Below are 17,875 nucleotides of genomic sequence, written 5' to 3' on the forward strand. Positions count from 1 at the left end.
AAACGGTCTCCTCCTCTGGGCCCTCCCGTGCGCCCCTCGCTCCCATTACCTCTTGGAGCGCTCAGCCTCGGTGTTTGCACCAGGGAAATGGGATACTCCGACCACTGTGCGCTCCAGGGGGCAGACCCGAGGGTGGCTTGAGCACCAGGACCTGAGAGTCATCCCTGAATCCTCTCACCCTGATGGCTCCTGCCGTTGGTGGAGCTTAGGTCTCCTGGGTCCTTCCCCTGTCCTTAGTCATTCCTCCTGTGAGTATGTCTCCTCTCCTGTTAGACCCAGCACCACCCTTTAATGGCACTCAATTCAGCCCTGTCTGGCATAGAAATACCTCTCTCTGGATCTGCTGTCCTCTTCATTCTGGCCCCCGGGTGATGAGAGGTGTCAACGGGACAGAGTGGGGAAGGATGTCTGTGATACCCTGGTTACAACCCCACAATGCTTTAAACCAGAGAGGAATTGCTGTGTGACTTGGAGCAAGTTGCTGCCTCTCTCTGGACTATCTCTCTGCCCCTAAAACAGGAGTACCAGCCTCTGCTGAGAACCCCAGGTCTGACATTAAATTGGCACTGGTCCCTTGGCTGGGTGTGGTGGCTCACGCCTGTAGTCCCAGCACTTTGGGAGGTCGAAGCAGGTGGATCACCTGAGGTCAGGAGTTCAAGACTAGCCTGGCCAACAGGGCAAAACCCCATCTCTACTAATAATACAAAACAGCCTGGTGTGGTGGCAGGCGTCTGTAATTCCAGCTACTCGGGAGGCTGAGGCAGGAGAATTGTTTGAACCCTGGAGGCGGAGGTTGCAGTGAGCCGAAATGGCGCCATTGCAGTCCAGCCTGGTCAGCAGAGGGAGACCCTGTGTCTTTTTTTTTTTTTTTTTTTTTTTTTTGAGACAGAGTCTCACTGTATCACCCGAGCTGGAGTACAGTGGCGCCATCTCGGCTCACTGCAACCTCCACCTCCTGGGTTCAAGCAATTCTCCTGCCTCAGCCTCCTGAGTAGCTAGGATTACAGGCGTTAGCCACCGGTCCTGGCTGATCCTGTCTCTAATAAACAAACAAACAGGCACTGGTCCCATATGCTCCGATGCCTCCCGTCTCACCCACACTGGATCTAGAGGGAATGTTCCCATCTGGGCGTCAACGCTGCTCTTCTCGCAGAGACCCTGGGAGGGATGGACTGTGAGGCTCAGGGGCAGGAGACCCTGTTTGTGCATCCCCGTCACCCCTCCCTGTCCCCCTGGCCTGGGTCTGCCCCACAGTTCCCAGGCATGCCAGCCTGTGCTTGAGGGGGGGTGGTGTGCTTGCAGACATGGGCACACATGATGCTGTGAGCCTGTGCACAGGTGTTTTGCAAGTCCTCGTGCCCGGGAGTGTTCTGTGCTGTCATTCATTGGACGAGCAGTCATTTATTGAGCACCTACTATGTGCTAGATGCTGAGGATGTGGTGGTGACAAGAGCCCCTCCTCCCTAACAGTCATACTCAGTGAGAGGGATGTTAATCAGAACAAAACACATTGGCAGAGCATGGTGGCTCACGCCTGTAATCCCAGCACTTTGGGAGGCCGAGGCGGGCGGATCGGCTGAAGTCAGGAGTTTGAGACCACCCGGTGAAACCTCGTCTCTACTAAAAATACAAAATTAGCCAGGCGTGGTGGCGCACCTGTATCCCAGCTACTCGGGAGGCTGAGGCAGGAGAATGCTGAACCCGGGAGGCGGAGCTTGCAGTGAGCCGAGATTGCACCACTGCACTCCAGCCTGGGCGACAGAGGCGAGACCGGTCTCAAAAAAAAAAAAAAAAAAAAAAAAAAAATGATCCTCTGCCTCGAGCCACCGAGTAGACAAGAGTTTCACCTGTTGGCCAGGTGGTCTCGAACTCCTGACCTTCCTTAGTGATACTCCCCATGCATTCAGACCTGTCCCAGTGCTGAAGATTACAAAAAAAAAAAAAAAAAAAAAAAAAAAAAAAAAAAAAGGTGGTATTTTTCCTTTTTTTTTTTTTTTTTTTTTTTTTTTTAGTCTTGCTCTGCACCAGCTGATCCCACGGCTCCTGCCCCACCCAGTCAAATGTCCTCCTCAGCCCCAGAAAATTACCGTGGCCAGGCTGGTCTCGAACTCCTGACCTTCCTTAAGTGATCCTCCTGCCTCGGCCTCCCAAAGTGCTGGGATTACAGGTGTCAGCCACTGCACCCGGCCTTATACAGTTTAATTTTTAATAACAGCTCTGTTTCATAAGTGGCTCACGAAATTCCTGAAAATTTAACCCCAGCTCTCATGAGTTGGTACAGGGCACCTCCAGCACACCAGTGGGTGTAGAGGCAGAGGGGAAGGTCAGTGCCAAAGGGCCTGAGGCAGGCTGTGCCTGGTGCATTGGAGAAACAGCAAGGAGCGCCCTTTGTGAGCCACGGGGAAGACTTGGGCTTTGACCCCGAGAGAGGTGGGAGCCATGGAGGGCTGTGGGGAGAGCGGGGACGGACCCTGACTTCAGTGCTCACAGGCACCCTCTGGCTGCTGTGGGGAGGACAGACTGTCGGGGGTGATGGCAGGAGTGAGGGGAGCGGAGCAGAGAGGACCGAGTTGGTCCTGGCAAGCAACAGTGGGCTCGTCCGGCTGGGTTGTTGCATGTACCCTCTGAGCATGGCCGTGCCACGTGTTGTGGTCTCTGCATGAGCTCCTGTGCACGTCTCCGCCCGTGATCCGGGCCCTGCATCCTCCTTGCTTGATCTCAGCACAGGGAGTGGGGGTGGGCGGGGCTGCTCCCAGCCCCAGCCGTGGTGCTGACCCCCAGCCCTGCCCGCAGGAGATGGTCATCACAAACCTGCAGCCTGAGACCGCGTACTCCATCACGGTAGCCGCCTACACCATGAAGGGCGATGGCGCTCGCAGCAAACCCAAGGTGGTTGTGACCAAGGGAGCAGGTATGCGACCCGCACCCCCACCACCCACCAATAGCCCCTTTGCCCCCACTGGCACCAGAGCGTGCCTCCAGAGTCCTTGAGCTCACAAGGGCAGGCAGAGGGTGCACCAGGCAGCAGGAACAGTGAGACAAAGGTGTGAGGGCTGCTCAGGCGGGTGTCCAAGGCCCAGCTTGGCCCCCCGCCCCTGTCTTCTCCGTCATTCACTTCCTGTCCCCCCGGCTCCCACCAGACAGAAACAGTTAATAGCCACCTCTGACCGCTTTGCCCCGTCAGCCTTTACTTGGGCTGTTCCCTCTGCCAGGATACCCCTTCCCTTGCTGGCTGGCTCCTCCTCTGCTTTTAGTTCTCAGCTCAAGGTACACCTGCCCTGGAAAGCCTTCCCTGATTGCCTCATCCCACAATCTTGATCCTTCTGGGCCCCCTAGTCTCCTGTGCTTCCCCCATCCGGGCTCTGATCGCCCCGGCTAGGTTATTTCAGGGTGGTGCACCTGTCTTCCCCCACTGCACCAGGAAGCCACCTTTCTCTTGGGGGTCCTGCCTCAGTTTCCCCTTCTAGCCCCTCCATTGTCCCTTCCATCATCCCCAAGGGGCTGGCTTTTTTTTCCAGCCAAAATGGAGCTGAATTAAGAAAAAGAGGCTGCCGTGAAGATGTAAGGGGAGGGTACACCAGGCGGAGGGCACAGCCCAGAAAAAGACTCGGGGGGTGGAGCGGGGGACTGGGGGAGCGGAACAAGCTCGGGTGTTTCAGGAACAATCGACCGGCTTCTGTGGCCTTCATCCCAGTCCCCACACCCACCCTCTCCTCGGGGACCCTTGTAGCCACACCACTGACTGTGTACCCCACCTTTCAGGCCTCCCAGCTGGACACAGCCCCTGCCCTTGTCCACACTATTCCCTTCGCCCACCTTGTCTGTGTCCTCCAGCATCCAGCTCTAATGCCACCTCCTCCAAGCAGCCTCCTGTGATCTCTCCCTCCCTTCTTCTAGCCAGCAGGGCACTTCCCTCCTTTCTCAGGGACATTTTATTAGAGCTGTGTTTGCTGAGCAGAACCCACTGCATACGCTGCTCTCTCCACCACCCTGGGTATTCATAGCAGTCCATTCAAGGCCCTGATAAGTCCTGCAGTAGAGAAGTCCATTTTCATGTATACAGCCCAGCTTTCCCACTTCTTTGCCTGACCCCAGATCCTCTCTCGGCACATTGATTACTACCCAGGCTGTGTGAAACAAAGAGCGGGGCGGGTTCTGGATTTCCTTCTGTCCCAGGGGTATTGGTCAGGTGCCTGCATTCAGCAAGGGCCACATCAACAAGGCAGGAGATGGTTGCCTTATTAATGGAAGGAGGAGGGGTTCTCTGAGTCCTCACTTCCTTGCTGTGCCTTATAGGCCCCTAGCCCAGTGCTGGCTCTACACCTTTGCATGGGCCGTTCCCTCTTCCTGGAGCACTATTCCCCCAGATCTTCTCGTGGTTCCCTCTCTTCCTTCAAGTCTTTGCTTCTTAAGTGAGGCTTTCTTGAGACCTACTTTTATTTTTAAGACGGAGTCTTGCTCTGTTGCCCAGGCTGGAGTGCAGTGGCACGATCTCGGCTCCCTGCAACCTCCGCCTCCCGGGTTCAAGTGATTTTCCTGCCTCAGCCTCCTGAGTAGCTGGGATTACAGGCGTGCAACACCATCCCCGGCTAATTTTTGTATTTTTAGTAGAGACAGGGTTTCACCATGTTGGCCAGGCTGGTCTCGAACTCCCGACCTGAAACGATCTGCCCATCTCAGCCTCCCAAAGTGCTGGGATTACTTACAGATGTGAGCCACCGCACCCAGCCTTGAGATCCGCTTTTAAAAATCACAACCCCAGGCTGGGCGTGGTGGCTCACGCTTGTAATCCCAGCACTTTGGGAGGCTGAGACGGGTGGATCACCTGAGGTCAAGAGTTCAAGACCAGCCTGGACAATATGGCGAAACCCCGTCTCTACTAAAAATACAAAATTACCCGGGTGTGGTGGTACGCACCTGTAATCCCAGCTGCTCAGGAGGCTGAGGCAGGAGAATCCCTTGAACCCGGGAGGCAGAGCTTGTAGTGAGCCGAGATGGGGCTACTGCACTTCAGCCTGGGCAACAGAGCAAGATTCTGTCTCAAAAAAAAAAATAAAATCACAACTGCAGCTGGGTGCAGTGGCCTATAATCCTAGCACTCTGGGAGGCAGAGGCAGGAAGCTCACTTGAGCCCAGGAGTTCCAGGCTGCAGTGAGCCGTGATCTCACTGTTGCACTCCAGGCTGGGCAACAGAGTAAGACCCCCAACTCAAAAAAATACTATATTAAAGGAAAAGAATTAAAAATGCAACCCCACCTTGTGCCCCGGGACCGGCAGATGGTGCTGGGACCCTGACACCTGCCCCGTATCCCCGCAGTGCTGGGCCGCCCAACCCTGTCGGTGCAGCAGACCCCCGAGGGCAGCCTGCTGGCACGCTGGGAGCCCCCGGCCGGCACCGCGGAGGACCAGGTGCTGGGCTACCGCCTGCAGTTTGGCCGCGAGGACTCGACGCCCCTGGCCACCCTGGAGTTCCCGCCCTCCGAGGACCGCTACACGGCATCAGGCGTGCACAAGGGGGCCACGTATGTGTTTCGGCTTGCAGCCCGGAGCCGCGGCGGCCTGGGCGAGGAGGCAGCCGAGGTCCTGAGCATCCCGGAGGACACGCCCCGTGGCCACCCGCAGATCCTGGAGGCGGCCGGCAACGCCTCGGCCGGCACCGTCCTTCTCCGCTGGCTGCCACCCGTGCCCGCCGAGCGCAACGGGGCCATCGTCAAATACACGGTGGCCGTGCGGGAGGCCGGCGCCCTGGGCCCTGCCCGAGAGACTGAGCTGCCGGCAGCGGCTGAGCCGGGCGCGGAGAACGCGCTCACGCTGCAGGGCCTGAAGCCCGACACGGCCTATGACCTGCAAGTGCGAGCCCACACGCGCCGGGGCCCTGGCCCCTTCAGCCCCCCCGTCCGCTACCGGACGTTCCTGCGGGACCAAGGTAGGCGCGCGGCGACCCCTGCACCAGAGCCGGACCGGGCCTCGCGCCCACCCCCACCCCAGCCCCCTCCCTCTCCCCTGCCCAGGTAAGTGGTCACTTTTCTGCTTCCTCGTGGTCACTCAAGGCAAGTCCGGACCCCGAGGCTCCGGCGTTGGCAAAGGTGGGACGTGCCTCGGTGGCACCACCGCCCCCCACCGCCGCCCCCTCCCCTTGCTCCCCTCCCCCCTCTTCCTCCTCCTCCACCTTCTCTCTGCAGCCTCTGCAGCCGCGCCGTCTCCCGAAGCAGGGACTTGGGACAGGACAGGGCAGGGCCGGGCCAGGGCCAGGCAGGAAGGCCGTGGGCATGGGCACAGCGGACGACAGGGAGCGCCTGGGCCGCCCCACCCCACCCCGCTTCACGCCACCCGGTGCCAGGCACTCACGGGGCCTCTCTTGTGCTCTCTCCCTGCTCGGCCGCCTCCCCGGCAGTCTCACCCAAGAACTTCAAGGTGAAAATGATCATGAAGACATCAGTTCTGCTCAGCTGGGAGTTCCCTGACAACTACAACTCACCGACGCCCTACAAGGTGCGACTGCCCAGCCGGCAGGCAGGCAGGCAGGCAGGGTCAGGGGTTGTAGTTCGGCAGGGGTTAAGGCTCAGTTTGGAGTTGGTGTGAAGTCAGGGATCAGGGATCAGGGCTCAGTGAGAGATGGGCCTCAGCTAAGATTGAGGCTTAATCAATACTGGGAATCAGACTTGGGGCCCAGCCTAGGATTGGAGGTCAGCTGGAATTGAGGTTCAGTCAGTATTGGGGATCAGTGTTGGGCTCAACCTTGGATTGTGGCTTAGCTGGGATTGAGGTTCAGTCTGGGATTAAGATTTAGTCCATATTGGAAATCAGAGTTGGGGCTCAGCCTTAGATCATGGCTCAGCTGGGACTGAAGCATAGTCAAGATTGGGACTCAGAGTTGGTACTTAGCCTGAGGTCAGAGTTTAGTCTGGAGTTGGTGCCAAGTCTGGGATCAGGGGTCAGCCTGGGATTGAGGTTCAGTCTGAGATCAGGAATCAGTCTAGGATCAGGTCTCAGAGGTAGGTTTCCACCTAGGATCAGGGCTTAGCTGGAATTCAGAATCAGTCTGGGTTCAGGGTTCAGTGGGATTGGGGCTCAGTCAGGACTGGGGATTCAGTGTGGGATCAGGGCTCAGTCAAAGTGGGCTTCTACTTAGGATCAGGGCTCAGCTGGAATTTAGGCACAGTCTGGGGTCAGGGTTCAGTGAGGTTGGGGCTCAGTCAGAGTTGGGGACTCAGCCTGGGATCAGGGATCAGTCAGTGTTAGATTTCTGCCTAGGGCAGGGTTCAGTGGGATCAGGGCTCAGTCAGGGTGGGGGACTCATCCTGGAGCCGGGGCTCAATCCATGGGCAGGTGTTGAGCCCACCAGGCCCTGCTGAGCTAGCCCTGGTCCTCAGATCCAGTACAATGGGCTCACACTGGATGTGGATGGCCGTACCACCAAGAAGCTCATCACGCACCTCAAGCCCCACACCTTCTACAACTTTGTGCTGACGAATCGTGGCAGCAGCCTGGGCGGCCTCCAGCAGACGGTCACTGCCTGGACTGCCTTCAACCTGCTCAATGGCAAGCCCAGCGTCGCCCCCAAGCCTGATGCCGACGGCTTCATCATGGTGTATCTTCCTGACGGCCAGAGCCCCGTGCCTGTCCAGTATGCTCACCCCCATGCTCCGGGTTCCTCGTCACCCCCATCAGCCTGCTATATGGCTGGGGCAAGCTACATACCCTCTCTGTGCCTCAGTTTCCTTGTCTATGAAACACAGACCCTATCAGCCCCAGTTCATGGGGTCATCCAAGATTCAGTGCTTCTCATGGGCCATTGTCACTAAATGTGTCCTATGTCTGCTCTTCCAGCATTTCCTGATATCCCATATGCCTGACCCTCCACTGGGTATTACTAGGGCCCCTGAAAGGATTTGGTTCTGGGCTTCCCAACTGGTGGGGAGGCAAAGCTGAGAGTCCCCAGTGGGGAGAGGAGCACTCTGCCTCAGAGGCAGAGAAGATTTAAGGGCCATAAGGCTATGTGGGCATTGAAGCTGGGGCCTTGAAGGATGCATAGGAGTTCAACAATGAGCATTACATGAAGTAAGCCTTCTAGGCAGAAAGTACAGCATGATCCAAGGCCTGGAGGCCTCCGTCAGCAACTGTGGCATTTGTGGATGTGACATAGGGGAATAGGCTCATTGTATGAACAGAAGGGAAGACTCAGAGAAACGGCCTCCCGCATTTGCCCCCATGTAGCATCCCTTGGTCATCCCTATCGACAGCCCCCTCTGACTCTTTCCCATCTCCCTACAGGAGCTATTTCATTGTGATGGTGCCACTGCGCAAGTCTCGTGGAGGCCAATTCCTGACCCCGCTGGGTAGCCCAGAGGACATGGATCTGGAGGAGGTGAGGGCCTGGGGCCCAACCCGCAGGGCCCAGATACATTCCAGCTTTCAAGTGCTCTGTTGCTCCCAGCTGAGCTCTGAGCCACCCATGACTCTGTTCCCGCAGCTCATCCAGGACATCTCACGGCTACAGAGGCGCAGCCTGCGGCACTCACGTCAGCTGGAGGTGCCCCGGCCCTACATCGCAGCTCGCTTCTCTGTGCTGCCGCCCACGTTCCATCCCGGCGACCAGAAGCAGTATGGCGGCTTCGATAACCGGGGCCTGGAGCCCGGCCACCGCTATGTCCTCTTTGTGCTTGCTGTGCTTCAGAAGAGCGAGCCTGTAAGTCCTGAATGGTGTCTGCTCACATCCAGACACACCTCTGAATGAGGCAGACCCCAGTCCCCAGGGCCCTGACCTCTGTGATCAGTCACAGGCAGCTCCCTGTGGTCAGAGCTGGGCAGAGGGGAAGACTTGGGAGTGGAGGGATCCTGAAACGAAGGTTTCTTAGAGGAAGAGACCTTGGAGCTGGGGCGTTGAGGGGTGAGTAGGAGTTCAACAAAGAAAAAGCATCCCAGGATTTGCATGTGCAAAGGTCTGGAGGTACAGAAAGGATTTCACAGTGGCTGGAGCAGAGAAGGGAATGGGGAGAGCAAAGATTGGCAGGGACCAGGTCATACAGGCCTCCAGGGTCAAGGTTCTAGGAATATAGGAGGATCTAGAGCAGGGGAGAAACAGGTTTGTGTTTGAGAAAGACCCATCTGGCCACTACAAGGAGGGTGGACACTGATGGAGACCCCCCCTTTCCCTGCAGACCTTTGCAGCCAGTCCCTTCTCAGACCCCTTCCAGCTGGATAACCCGGATCCCCAGCCCATCGTGGATGGCGAGGAGGGGCTTATCTGGGTGATCGGGCCTGTGCTGGCCGTGGTCTTCATAATCTGCATTGTCATTGCTATCCTGCTCTACAAGAAGTAAGCCCCATGTCCTCCCCGACTTGACAGCAGGGAGGGCTTCCTGGAAAAGGAGGGAAGAGTTGTCTCAGAGAATCATCACTAAAGGTCTCTGTTGTACACATGGGGAAACCAAAATTCAGAGAGGTTAAGCCACTTGATCAAGGTCACACAGCATGGGAATGGCAGAGCTACGGCTCAAAGCAGGCCAGTGGCTTGGCGTCTCCTCTTAACCCCTATCTTCAACTCAGCAAGAAGATTTGCGGTAGAGGCTGCCTGTGTCCAGTTCAATGAGGATAGCAATTGTAGTGGCCCCATGGGGCACATCCCAGCTTAGAAAGGGAGGGCTGAGATAAGCCTCCTTGTGGTGTCGATAGGCAGGGGGACAAACAGGGAAGATGAGCGCCATTTTCCAGAGGAGACCAAAGCTCAGAGAGGTTAAGGAAGCCACTGAGAGTCACAGAGCAAGCCCTTGATGGCCAGCACACCCTCACCTTTCTTCTTTTTTTCCCCCCTTCTCACCCGTGTCTGCTTTTGGGAATAGCAAACCTGACAGGTAAGAACCAGCCCTCCCCCCTGGAGGCTTCGGGCAAGAGGAGGAGGACAGGGAATGGGTTGATACCGTGCCCACAGGAGGGGGGATGCCTGGCTGCCCCCACAGCTTGTACACGTATCTGTACTTGGTCCTGGAAACCCCAGTCATACGGGTCCACGGTCCTTTTCCTACCACACATTCCTGGGGCCTGAATTGTGTTCACACATGAACATGTGCCAGTACTAACTGGACTGTTCCGCTTGCTTCTCCTAAAGTAAACGCAAGGACTCAGAACCCCGCACCAAATGCCTCCTGAACAATGCCGACCTCGCCCCTCACCACCCCAAGGACCCTGTGGAAATGAGACGCATTAACTTCCAGACTCCAGGTATGTACTTTTCCCTGATACCAGGGATACCACCAACAGGGGAGATAGCTGGGGAGAAGCAGTAGCTGCCACCCTGGGGGCCCCTCACTGGCCCCCTCGGAACTATGCTTGGTGCAGCCACATTCTTGATTCCTAAATACCTCCAACCCTACATGGCTCTGGGCTTGGAACTCATAGGATGGTTCTGCTTACAACCAAGTGAGGCTTTTTTTTTTTTTTAACATTTAACTGATGGCTGCTGTCCGCTTCAGGAGCCTAAAGAAGATGTTTAAAAATAAAAAACGGAGAAAACACAAATAAACCCCTCATTTGTTTGGGCAGAAAGAGCTGTTCTTCTGTGTCTCTAGTTTTAATGTTCCTCAGTGGTGGGGGTTGAGGTTTGCCCTCAGCCATTTTCCACACTCCCTTGGGATGTATCCCTAGCAAGGTACAGAAATTATACCTGCCCAATGCCCTGTACCTCTTCCCACCATGGCTGTCAGGGCTCATGCCTCTTTATAGTTCCCTGTAGATTAAAGTCATATGACAGTCCAGGAGAATTGAATCAAGGTCGTATCCTTGATCATTTTCATGTATGATTCACAAAACTCCACCATCTCCTCCCTCTTCATGGGCTCACGCCAGCTGCTTCTAACCAGATAAGGAATTTTTCATTTTACTGATGGCTGCTATTCTCCTTATGGGTTCACAGCCTGGTTACATCTGTCCTTCCAACTGTACCCGGTCTCCACTTCCTATCTCTGAACTGGTTCATATCAACTCTATTTTCCAACCAAATGAAGATTTTAAACATTTGTATTTAACTGATGTCTTTAGTCCTCCTTAAAGCCTCATGCACAGCCTCACATGCCGTTCCTGATGTACTTTCTTTTTTTTTGTCTCTGGACTGGTTTGTGTCACTTCTGTTTTCATCCAAATGAGGAGTTTGACCATTCGTATTTAACTGATGGCTGCTGTCCTCATAAAGGGATCATGCAGGGCCTCATGTATCACCCCTTGTGTATTCTCTTCTCTTTCTTACCTCTGTAGTGATTCATGTTGCTTTGGTTTTTCAGCCAAATGAGAATTATTAAATGTGCATGTAACTGATGGCTGCAGTCTCCTGAAGGGATCATGCATAGTCTCATAATTCACCGCTAATGTGCTCCCGTCTCATTTCTGTCTCTGGACTAGTTTTTGTCTGTTCTGTTTCCATCCAAATAAGGATTTTAAACATGTGCATTTAACTGATGGTTGCTGTCCTCCTTGAAGCTCATGGCATGGGTCCATATGTCCTTTCCCTGCTCCCTCAGCTTCTCCTTCACCGTCCTGCATCCTCCTTTCTCAGAATGCCCTCTGCTGACCTCAACAGAGGGACCCAAGGCCAGGCTGGTCTGGGGGAGGGGATTTGTAGACAGAAGAACCTAGCACTTTGGAGTCCTTCCAGAGTGATGGGTCAAGACCAGGACTGACTGGTGTCCAGCCAGAGGGGTACACAGTTAGCAGCTATCGTGAGTCCTCAGGTGGGGGCCCAGGTGGCTGTACGTCCCCACCGTTGTCCGCGTTGCTCCGCCCTTTGCATCCGCCAGCCAGTGAGGGGTGGGGGAGGCAGAGGTGGGACCCCCCCCACCCCCCGCATGTTTTCATTTATTTATTGTTTGCTGTTTGCAGATTCAGGCCTCAGGAGCCCCCTCAGGGAGCCGGGGTTTCACTTTGAAAGTTAGTTCCTGTGTCTGTTTTTGGCTTCCTTTCGCCCCCCCGTTCATTTCCTCTTTGGTTTCTCCATCCTGCCTCCTGTCTCTGTCCACGCGCCCACCCATCACCGGCCTTTGCCCACCTGTCCTGTGCTGGCCCCTGGAAGAGGGCAGGGGGTTGGTCCATTGGGCCCTCAGGTGGCTGTATGTGACTGCTGTGTGTGTGGTGTGTATGTGTGTGTCAGGGACGTGGGTGAGGCACGTATGTACCCAGGACATGCCCACGTGACAGGCAGGCCCCTTAGATGTGAGCTCTTGGGGGGCAGCTAGGGACACATGGGAGGCTCAGAACATTAGATGTTACCAGCTGGTCTGAAAACCACCTGAGAGCTGAACGTCTGGTACACAGGTACCAGGAGAGGTCAGGGTTCTGCAGACCCAGATATCGGGAAGGGAGAACCGAGCCCGCACCCAGCACCTCCAGCAGCCATCCCGGGGGGCTTGAAGGGATAAGAGCTCTCAGGCCAGGGCCTTCTTTCACCTGCTCCTGCCCCAAGCAAGCGCAGGGACAGATGGGGACTCCTCACTCCTCTCACATACACGCAACATACTGTTTCCCCTCCCCAGTCCCTCGCCTCTACCTAGAAGCGGATTTCATGCCTCTGATCCCAGAGGGACAGAAAGGGGTGTTAGTCGCCCACCCAGGACAGTATTTCCAAAGTGCCAGCTGCATCTGCAATTTAATTTCTGTGCCACACACTTGCCTCTTGGCTCAAGGCACTGGGAGCTTGACATCCTCCGGGGTGACCCTTCTGCCAGCCCCTGCACCCCTAGCTTGGTTAGAAGGAAACAGGATGGACCAATGCTGTGATCCAGGCCCCTCCAGGGGTGTCAGGCTTTGCCCCGAGCAGCGGCCTCAAACCTGCTCCCTTTAGAGTCCCCTAAGCCTGGGGTCCCAGCCCCTTCGTGAGCCACCCTGAGTCTTCCCCTCCTGCCAAGCCCCACCCCAGCCACGCCCTTCTAACCGCAGCTCGCCCATCGCAGACTCACATGTAGAGCACCCCCCTCCCCCCAGTCCCCGGCTGGCCCCCCAGTGACCAACCCCGGCGGGGTCTGCTCCACCCTGTAGGCATGCTCAGCCACCCGCCAATCCCCATCGCAGACATGGCGGAGCACACGGAGCGGCTCAAGGCCAACGACAGCCTCAAGCTCTCCCAGGAGTATGAGGTGAGCCTGCCCCCGCCTCCCACCCTCATCACCTTGGCCTCACAGGCACCTACCCTGACGCCCATGCCCTCCCCTTCCTTTGTAGTCCATCGACCCTGGACAGCAGTTCACATGGGAACATTCCAACCTGGAAGTGAACAAGCCAAAGAACCGCTATGCCAACGTCATCGCTTACGACCACTCCCGCGTCATCCTCCAGCCCATTGAAGGTAGCTCGGAGACCCCCAGTCTTAACCTGCCCTTCCCCACTGCATGGGAAGTGCTAGATCCCATGTCTCCCCTTGGCCACTGAGGCCTGATTCTGGTCATAGACCTGGTCCAGCTCCAACTGGAGGCCACTGGGCATTTTTAAATAGGTATTTAACTGATGGCCGCTCTCTCTAACATGGCTTCGTCTGTCCTTCTGCATCAGTTGTGACCAGTCAGAGCAGTTCTGCTGCCCAGGGGACATTTGGCAATGTCCAGGGACATCTTTGGTTGTCACAACCTGAAGGGAAGAAATGCTGGCATGGAGTGAGTGGAGGGGGAGAAACCGTGAAGTACACGTCCCATGGTCACCTCGGGGACAAATCTGGGAGCAGTCAGAGTAAACTTCCAGGAAGTGGTTGGCCAGACAGAGCCAAACTAGCAAGACAGCCCCCACAGATCCCTGGCCTCTCGCCCTGGCTGCAGGCATTGTGGGCAGTGATTACATCAATGCCAACTACGTGGACGGCTACCGGCGTCAGAACGCGTACATTGCCACGCAGGGGCCGCTGCCTGAGACCTTTGGGGACTTCTGGCGTATGGTGTGGGAGCAGCGGTCGGCCACCATCGTCATGATGACGCGGCTGGAGGAGAAGTCACGGGTGAGCCTTGGACCCCATGGCCCTCGAGCCCCCGCCAGCCAGCCTGGCCCTTGCTGACACCTGTTCTCTTGCCTGATACAGATCAAGTGTGATCAGTACTGGCCCAACAGAGGCACGGAGACCTACGGCTTCATCCAGGTCACGTTGCTAGACACCATCGAGCTGGCCACATTCTGTGTCAGGACGTTCTCTCTGCACAAGGTGGGGCCCGGGCTGGGGCTGGGGGCTGAGGGTGGAGGAATGTGTTGGAAGGGTAGAAGCTGCCCATGGGACAGAGAGAAAGCAGAGCGTGTCTTCCCAGGCTGACTACATTCTCATGAAACCCGCTTCCGTGGTGGGGGAAACTGAGGCTCAGAGAGGACACTGCTTGTTTCCACCCACGGCAGGACAAAGCTGGCAGATCCCAACTCAGCAATGAGCCTGATTTCCTCTTGCCTTTACTCATGCCCCAGGTCCTCTTTACCCACTTGTCCTCTGGCCTTACCCAGCTTGAGCCTATGATGGGGGCCTCAGCAAGGCCCCAGCCCTGCCTTCAAGGAGTCTCCAGACAGAGACAGACAGATATTGGCAGCCCTGCAAAGTCAGGGCTGGGATGGAGAAGATCTTTTAGATATGTATTTAACTGATGGCTGCTGTCCGTAGTGTGGTTCCATCTGTTTTTCTCCATCTGTGGCTCTTAATTAGGACAATTTTGCCATCCAGGGGACATTTGTTATTGTCATGATGGAGAGAGGAGGCACTACTGGCACCATGATGTATCCCCAACACCCAGCCAGGTCATCTCACCATCAGGCACCTGCTTGACCTAAGTGCCAGAAAACTGAGTACATGGACAAGGGTGACAATTCTTGGTTCAGTCACACACATTAAGCACATGTTACGTCTCACTCCCTAACCTGGACACAAGCACACAACAGGGACCTAAATAGACAAAACGTTCTGCCCTTGGGAGAGTTAACAGTCTAGTAGACAAGACACACACCACAACTATGAAATGTCAAGAAAGCTTCCATGTCAAAGGTGAAAAATAAAGCGGAGGAGAAAAACAGTGTCTGGGACCTGGAAGAGGGTATGATGGGGAGATTTGGGGGAACAGCATTTCAGGTAAGAGGGTGCAGCCTGGGCAGAGGCCCTGGGGCAGGACCGTGCCTGGCGTGTTACAGGAACAGTGGGGAGGGCAGAGAGGGGACAGGGCAGGTCGTGCAGGATCCTGTGGGCCTTGGGGAAGACTTCTGCTTTGACCCTGTGGGAGGCAGGAGCCATGGAGGGCTGTGGGCAGAGGAGGGACCAGATCTGACTCAGGTGCCCTCTGGCTGCTGCAGGGAGGACAGACTAGGGGGCTTGGGTAGGAGCCAAGGTCTGCGGCACAGAGGGTGGTGATAGGTCTAGACCAGGTTGGCCTCCATGGAGAACCTGGAGCAGGTGGATTGGGATAGACTTTGAAGGCAGAGCCGACAGTCCTGGGTGAGGTGTTGGATGTGAGAGGGGAGAGTTAAGGGTGACTCCCAAGCTGTGGCCAGAGTGCCCAGAAGGTTGGAGCCGCCTTCAGCTAAGATGGGGGAGCAGGTTTGGGAAGAAGGCCAGATACAGTTCGCCACGTTGTGTGTGAGGCGTCTGCAAGACTCTCTACTTGGAAACGTCCACGGGCGGCTAGAGCCCAAGTCAGGCACTTAGGGACATGGCGACTGGGAAGCACCGACATGGGCAATTTTTTTGAGACGGAGTTTCACTCTGTTGCCCAGGCTGGAGTGCAGTGGCACGATCTCAGCTCACTGCAACCTCCATCTCCTGGGTTCAAGCAATTCTCCTGCCTCAGCCTCCCGAGTAGTTGGGATTACAGGCATGCGCCATCACGCCCGGCTAATTTTGTATTTTTAGTCGAGACGTGGTTTCTCCACATTGGTCAGGCTGGTCTCGAACACCTGACCTCAGGTGATCCGCCCACCTCGGCCTCCCAAAGTGCTGGGATTACAGGTGTGAGCCACCGCACCCGGGCACTTGGGCATTTTCAGCACATGGGTGGCAGGGCGAGCCAGAGTGACAGGTGACATCCTTGTGGTCCCCAGAATGGCTCCAGTGAGAAACGCGAGGTCCGCCAGTTCCAGTTTACGGCGTGGCCGGACCACGGTGTGCCCGAATACCCAACGCCCTTCCTGGCTTTCCTGCGGAGAGTCAAGACCTGCAACCCTCCAGATGCCGGCCCCGTCGTGGTTCACTGCAGGTACGTCCACCCCGCTTTGCCCCGCCCGCTTCCCCCGGTCCCCACAGCCCAGCGGCCCCCGAACACCACGTGGCTGTCCCCGCAGTGCTGGTGTGGGCCGCACAGGCTGCTTTATCGTCATCGACGCCATGCTTGAGCGGATCAAGCCGGAGAAGACAGTCGATGTCTATGGCCACGTGACGCTCATGAGATCCCAGCGTAACTACATGGTGCAGACGGAGGACCAGTACAGCTTCATCCACGAGGCCCTGCTGGAGGCCGTGGGCTGTGGCAACACAGAAGTGCCCGCACGCAGCCTCTATGCCTACATCCAGAAGCTGGCCCAGGTGGAGCCTGGCGAGCACGTCACTGGCATGGAACTCGAGTTCAAGGTGCCAGCGGGGTGGAGGTTGCCGTGGGCGGGGTGGGGAGGAGGCCCAAAGAGCCAAAAATCAGGCTCGCCCCGAGCAATGGGGACAGGAAGGTGGTGGCGGGGTGCCCCTACCTACCTATCCACCATTGGTGCTCCGGCTGAAAGCATAGCCTTCCTCATCCTAATGGTGGCCCCTGGCTGCCTCCTCCCCACAGCGGCTGGCTAACTCCAAGGCCCACACGTCACGCTTCATCAGTGCCAATCTGCCTTGTAACAAGTTCAAGAACCGCCTGGTGAACATCATGCCCTATGAGAGCACACGGGTCTGTCTGCAGCCCATCCGGGGTGTGGAGGGTTCTGACTACATCAACGCCAGCTTCATTGATGGCTACAGGTAGGTGCCATGCCTTTCCCACCTCAGGGCCCCAGAAGGAGCCCATCTCTGCTCTCAAGAGGCCTCCAGTCTTGTGGGAGACGGAGCTGGAGAGACACTGACAGCCCTGAGCCATTTAAATACACATCTTTAAATGTATATTTAACTGATGGCTGCTGTCCATGAGTCTTTGGGTGTGTGTTTAACTGACGGCTGCTGTCCACAATGTGATTCCATCTGTTCTATCAGTGGTTCTCAACTGGGGTAATTCTGACACCCTGAGGATATTTCTTATTGTCATGATGACTACTACCGGCACTGACTGGGTGGGGACCAGGCATGCTGCTCAGTATCCTACAGTACACAGGACAGCTTGTCCCAGAGAACAATCCAGCACCAAATGTCAATAGCACTGAGATTGAGAAATCCTGGCAAAGGAGGGGAGGGTGTTCCTGGCAGAGGGTGCCACATGTGCGAAGGCCCGGGGCTGAGAGCTTGGCCCACACAAACAACTGAAACTGGGGCAGTGGCCCTTGAAGGAGATGGAGGGAAGAAATCAGAAGAGGTTAGTGGATAGTCTTGCAGCTTTGTCAAGGGATTTGAATTTGTCATGAGATTGGTGGTTTCCCCACATGCAAAATGGGATCACCAGGAGGGGAAGTGGTACACCCAGCAGCCATTCCTGGCAGGCAGTGGGGTGGTAGGTGTAGCTGTTGCTGGCTTGGTCCTGACCCTGCCGGCCAGCATCAGGTGAGTACCTCGCCGGGTCTCCCTGCCGGCCCTGGGCTCATAGCCCCCATGCCTGCAGGCAGCAGAAGGCCTACATCGCGACACAGGGGCCGCTGGCGGAGACCACGGAAGACTTCTGGCGCATGCTGTGGGAGAACAATTCGACGATCGTGGTCATGCTGACCAAGCTGCGGGAGATGGGCCGGGTGAGCCAGGGGCCACGGCGGGGAA

At 56.4% G+C, this 17,875-nt stretch overlaps 1 protein-coding gene across 12 annotated transcripts in view; it reads left to right on the top strand.

The window, feature by feature from the left end:
• PTPRS (protein tyrosine phosphatase receptor type S) overlaps positions 1-17,875 on the top strand; it is a 132,472-nt gene that overhangs the window by 109,496 nt on the left and 5,101 nt on the right. For 6 of the 12 annotated variants that reach the window (XM_030796966.1, XM_030796969.1, XM_030796968.1 and 3 more), the window contains 18 exons: positions 2,794-2,911; positions 5,318-5,926; positions 6,395-6,492; positions 7,374-7,627; positions 8,275-8,368; positions 8,474-8,689; positions 9,162-9,319; positions 9,843-9,854; positions 10,109-10,221; positions 11,872-11,919; positions 13,024-13,121; positions 13,207-13,330; positions 13,794-13,969; positions 14,051-14,170; positions 16,036-16,190; positions 16,276-16,561; positions 16,758-16,936; positions 17,724-17,850. In XM_030796966.1, coding sequence (XP_030652826.1) covers positions 2,794-2,911; positions 5,318-5,926; positions 6,395-6,492; positions 7,374-7,627; positions 8,275-8,368; positions 8,474-8,689; positions 9,162-9,319; positions 9,843-9,854; positions 10,109-10,221; positions 11,872-11,919; positions 13,024-13,121; positions 13,207-13,330; positions 13,794-13,969; positions 14,051-14,170; positions 16,036-16,190; positions 16,276-16,561; positions 16,758-16,936; positions 17,724-17,850 — 2,985 coding nt within the window. The remainder of the gene's footprint in view (positions 1-2,793; positions 2,912-5,317; positions 5,927-6,394; positions 6,493-7,373; positions 7,628-8,274; positions 8,369-8,473; positions 8,690-9,161; positions 9,320-9,842; positions 9,855-10,108; positions 10,222-11,871; positions 11,920-13,023; positions 13,122-13,206; positions 13,331-13,793; positions 13,970-14,050; positions 14,171-16,035; positions 16,191-16,275; positions 16,562-16,757; positions 16,937-17,723; positions 17,851-17,875) is intronic. The other 6 variants (XM_030796971.1, XM_030796973.1, XM_030796974.1 and 3 more) reach the window with 3 other exon arrangements.

This window comes from Nomascus leucogenys, chromosome 17 (genome assembly GCF_006542625.1).
Source record: "Nomascus leucogenys isolate Asia chromosome 17, Asia_NLE_v1, whole genome shotgun sequence".
NCBI lineage: Eukaryota > Metazoa > Chordata > Mammalia > Primates > Hylobatidae > Nomascus > Nomascus leucogenys.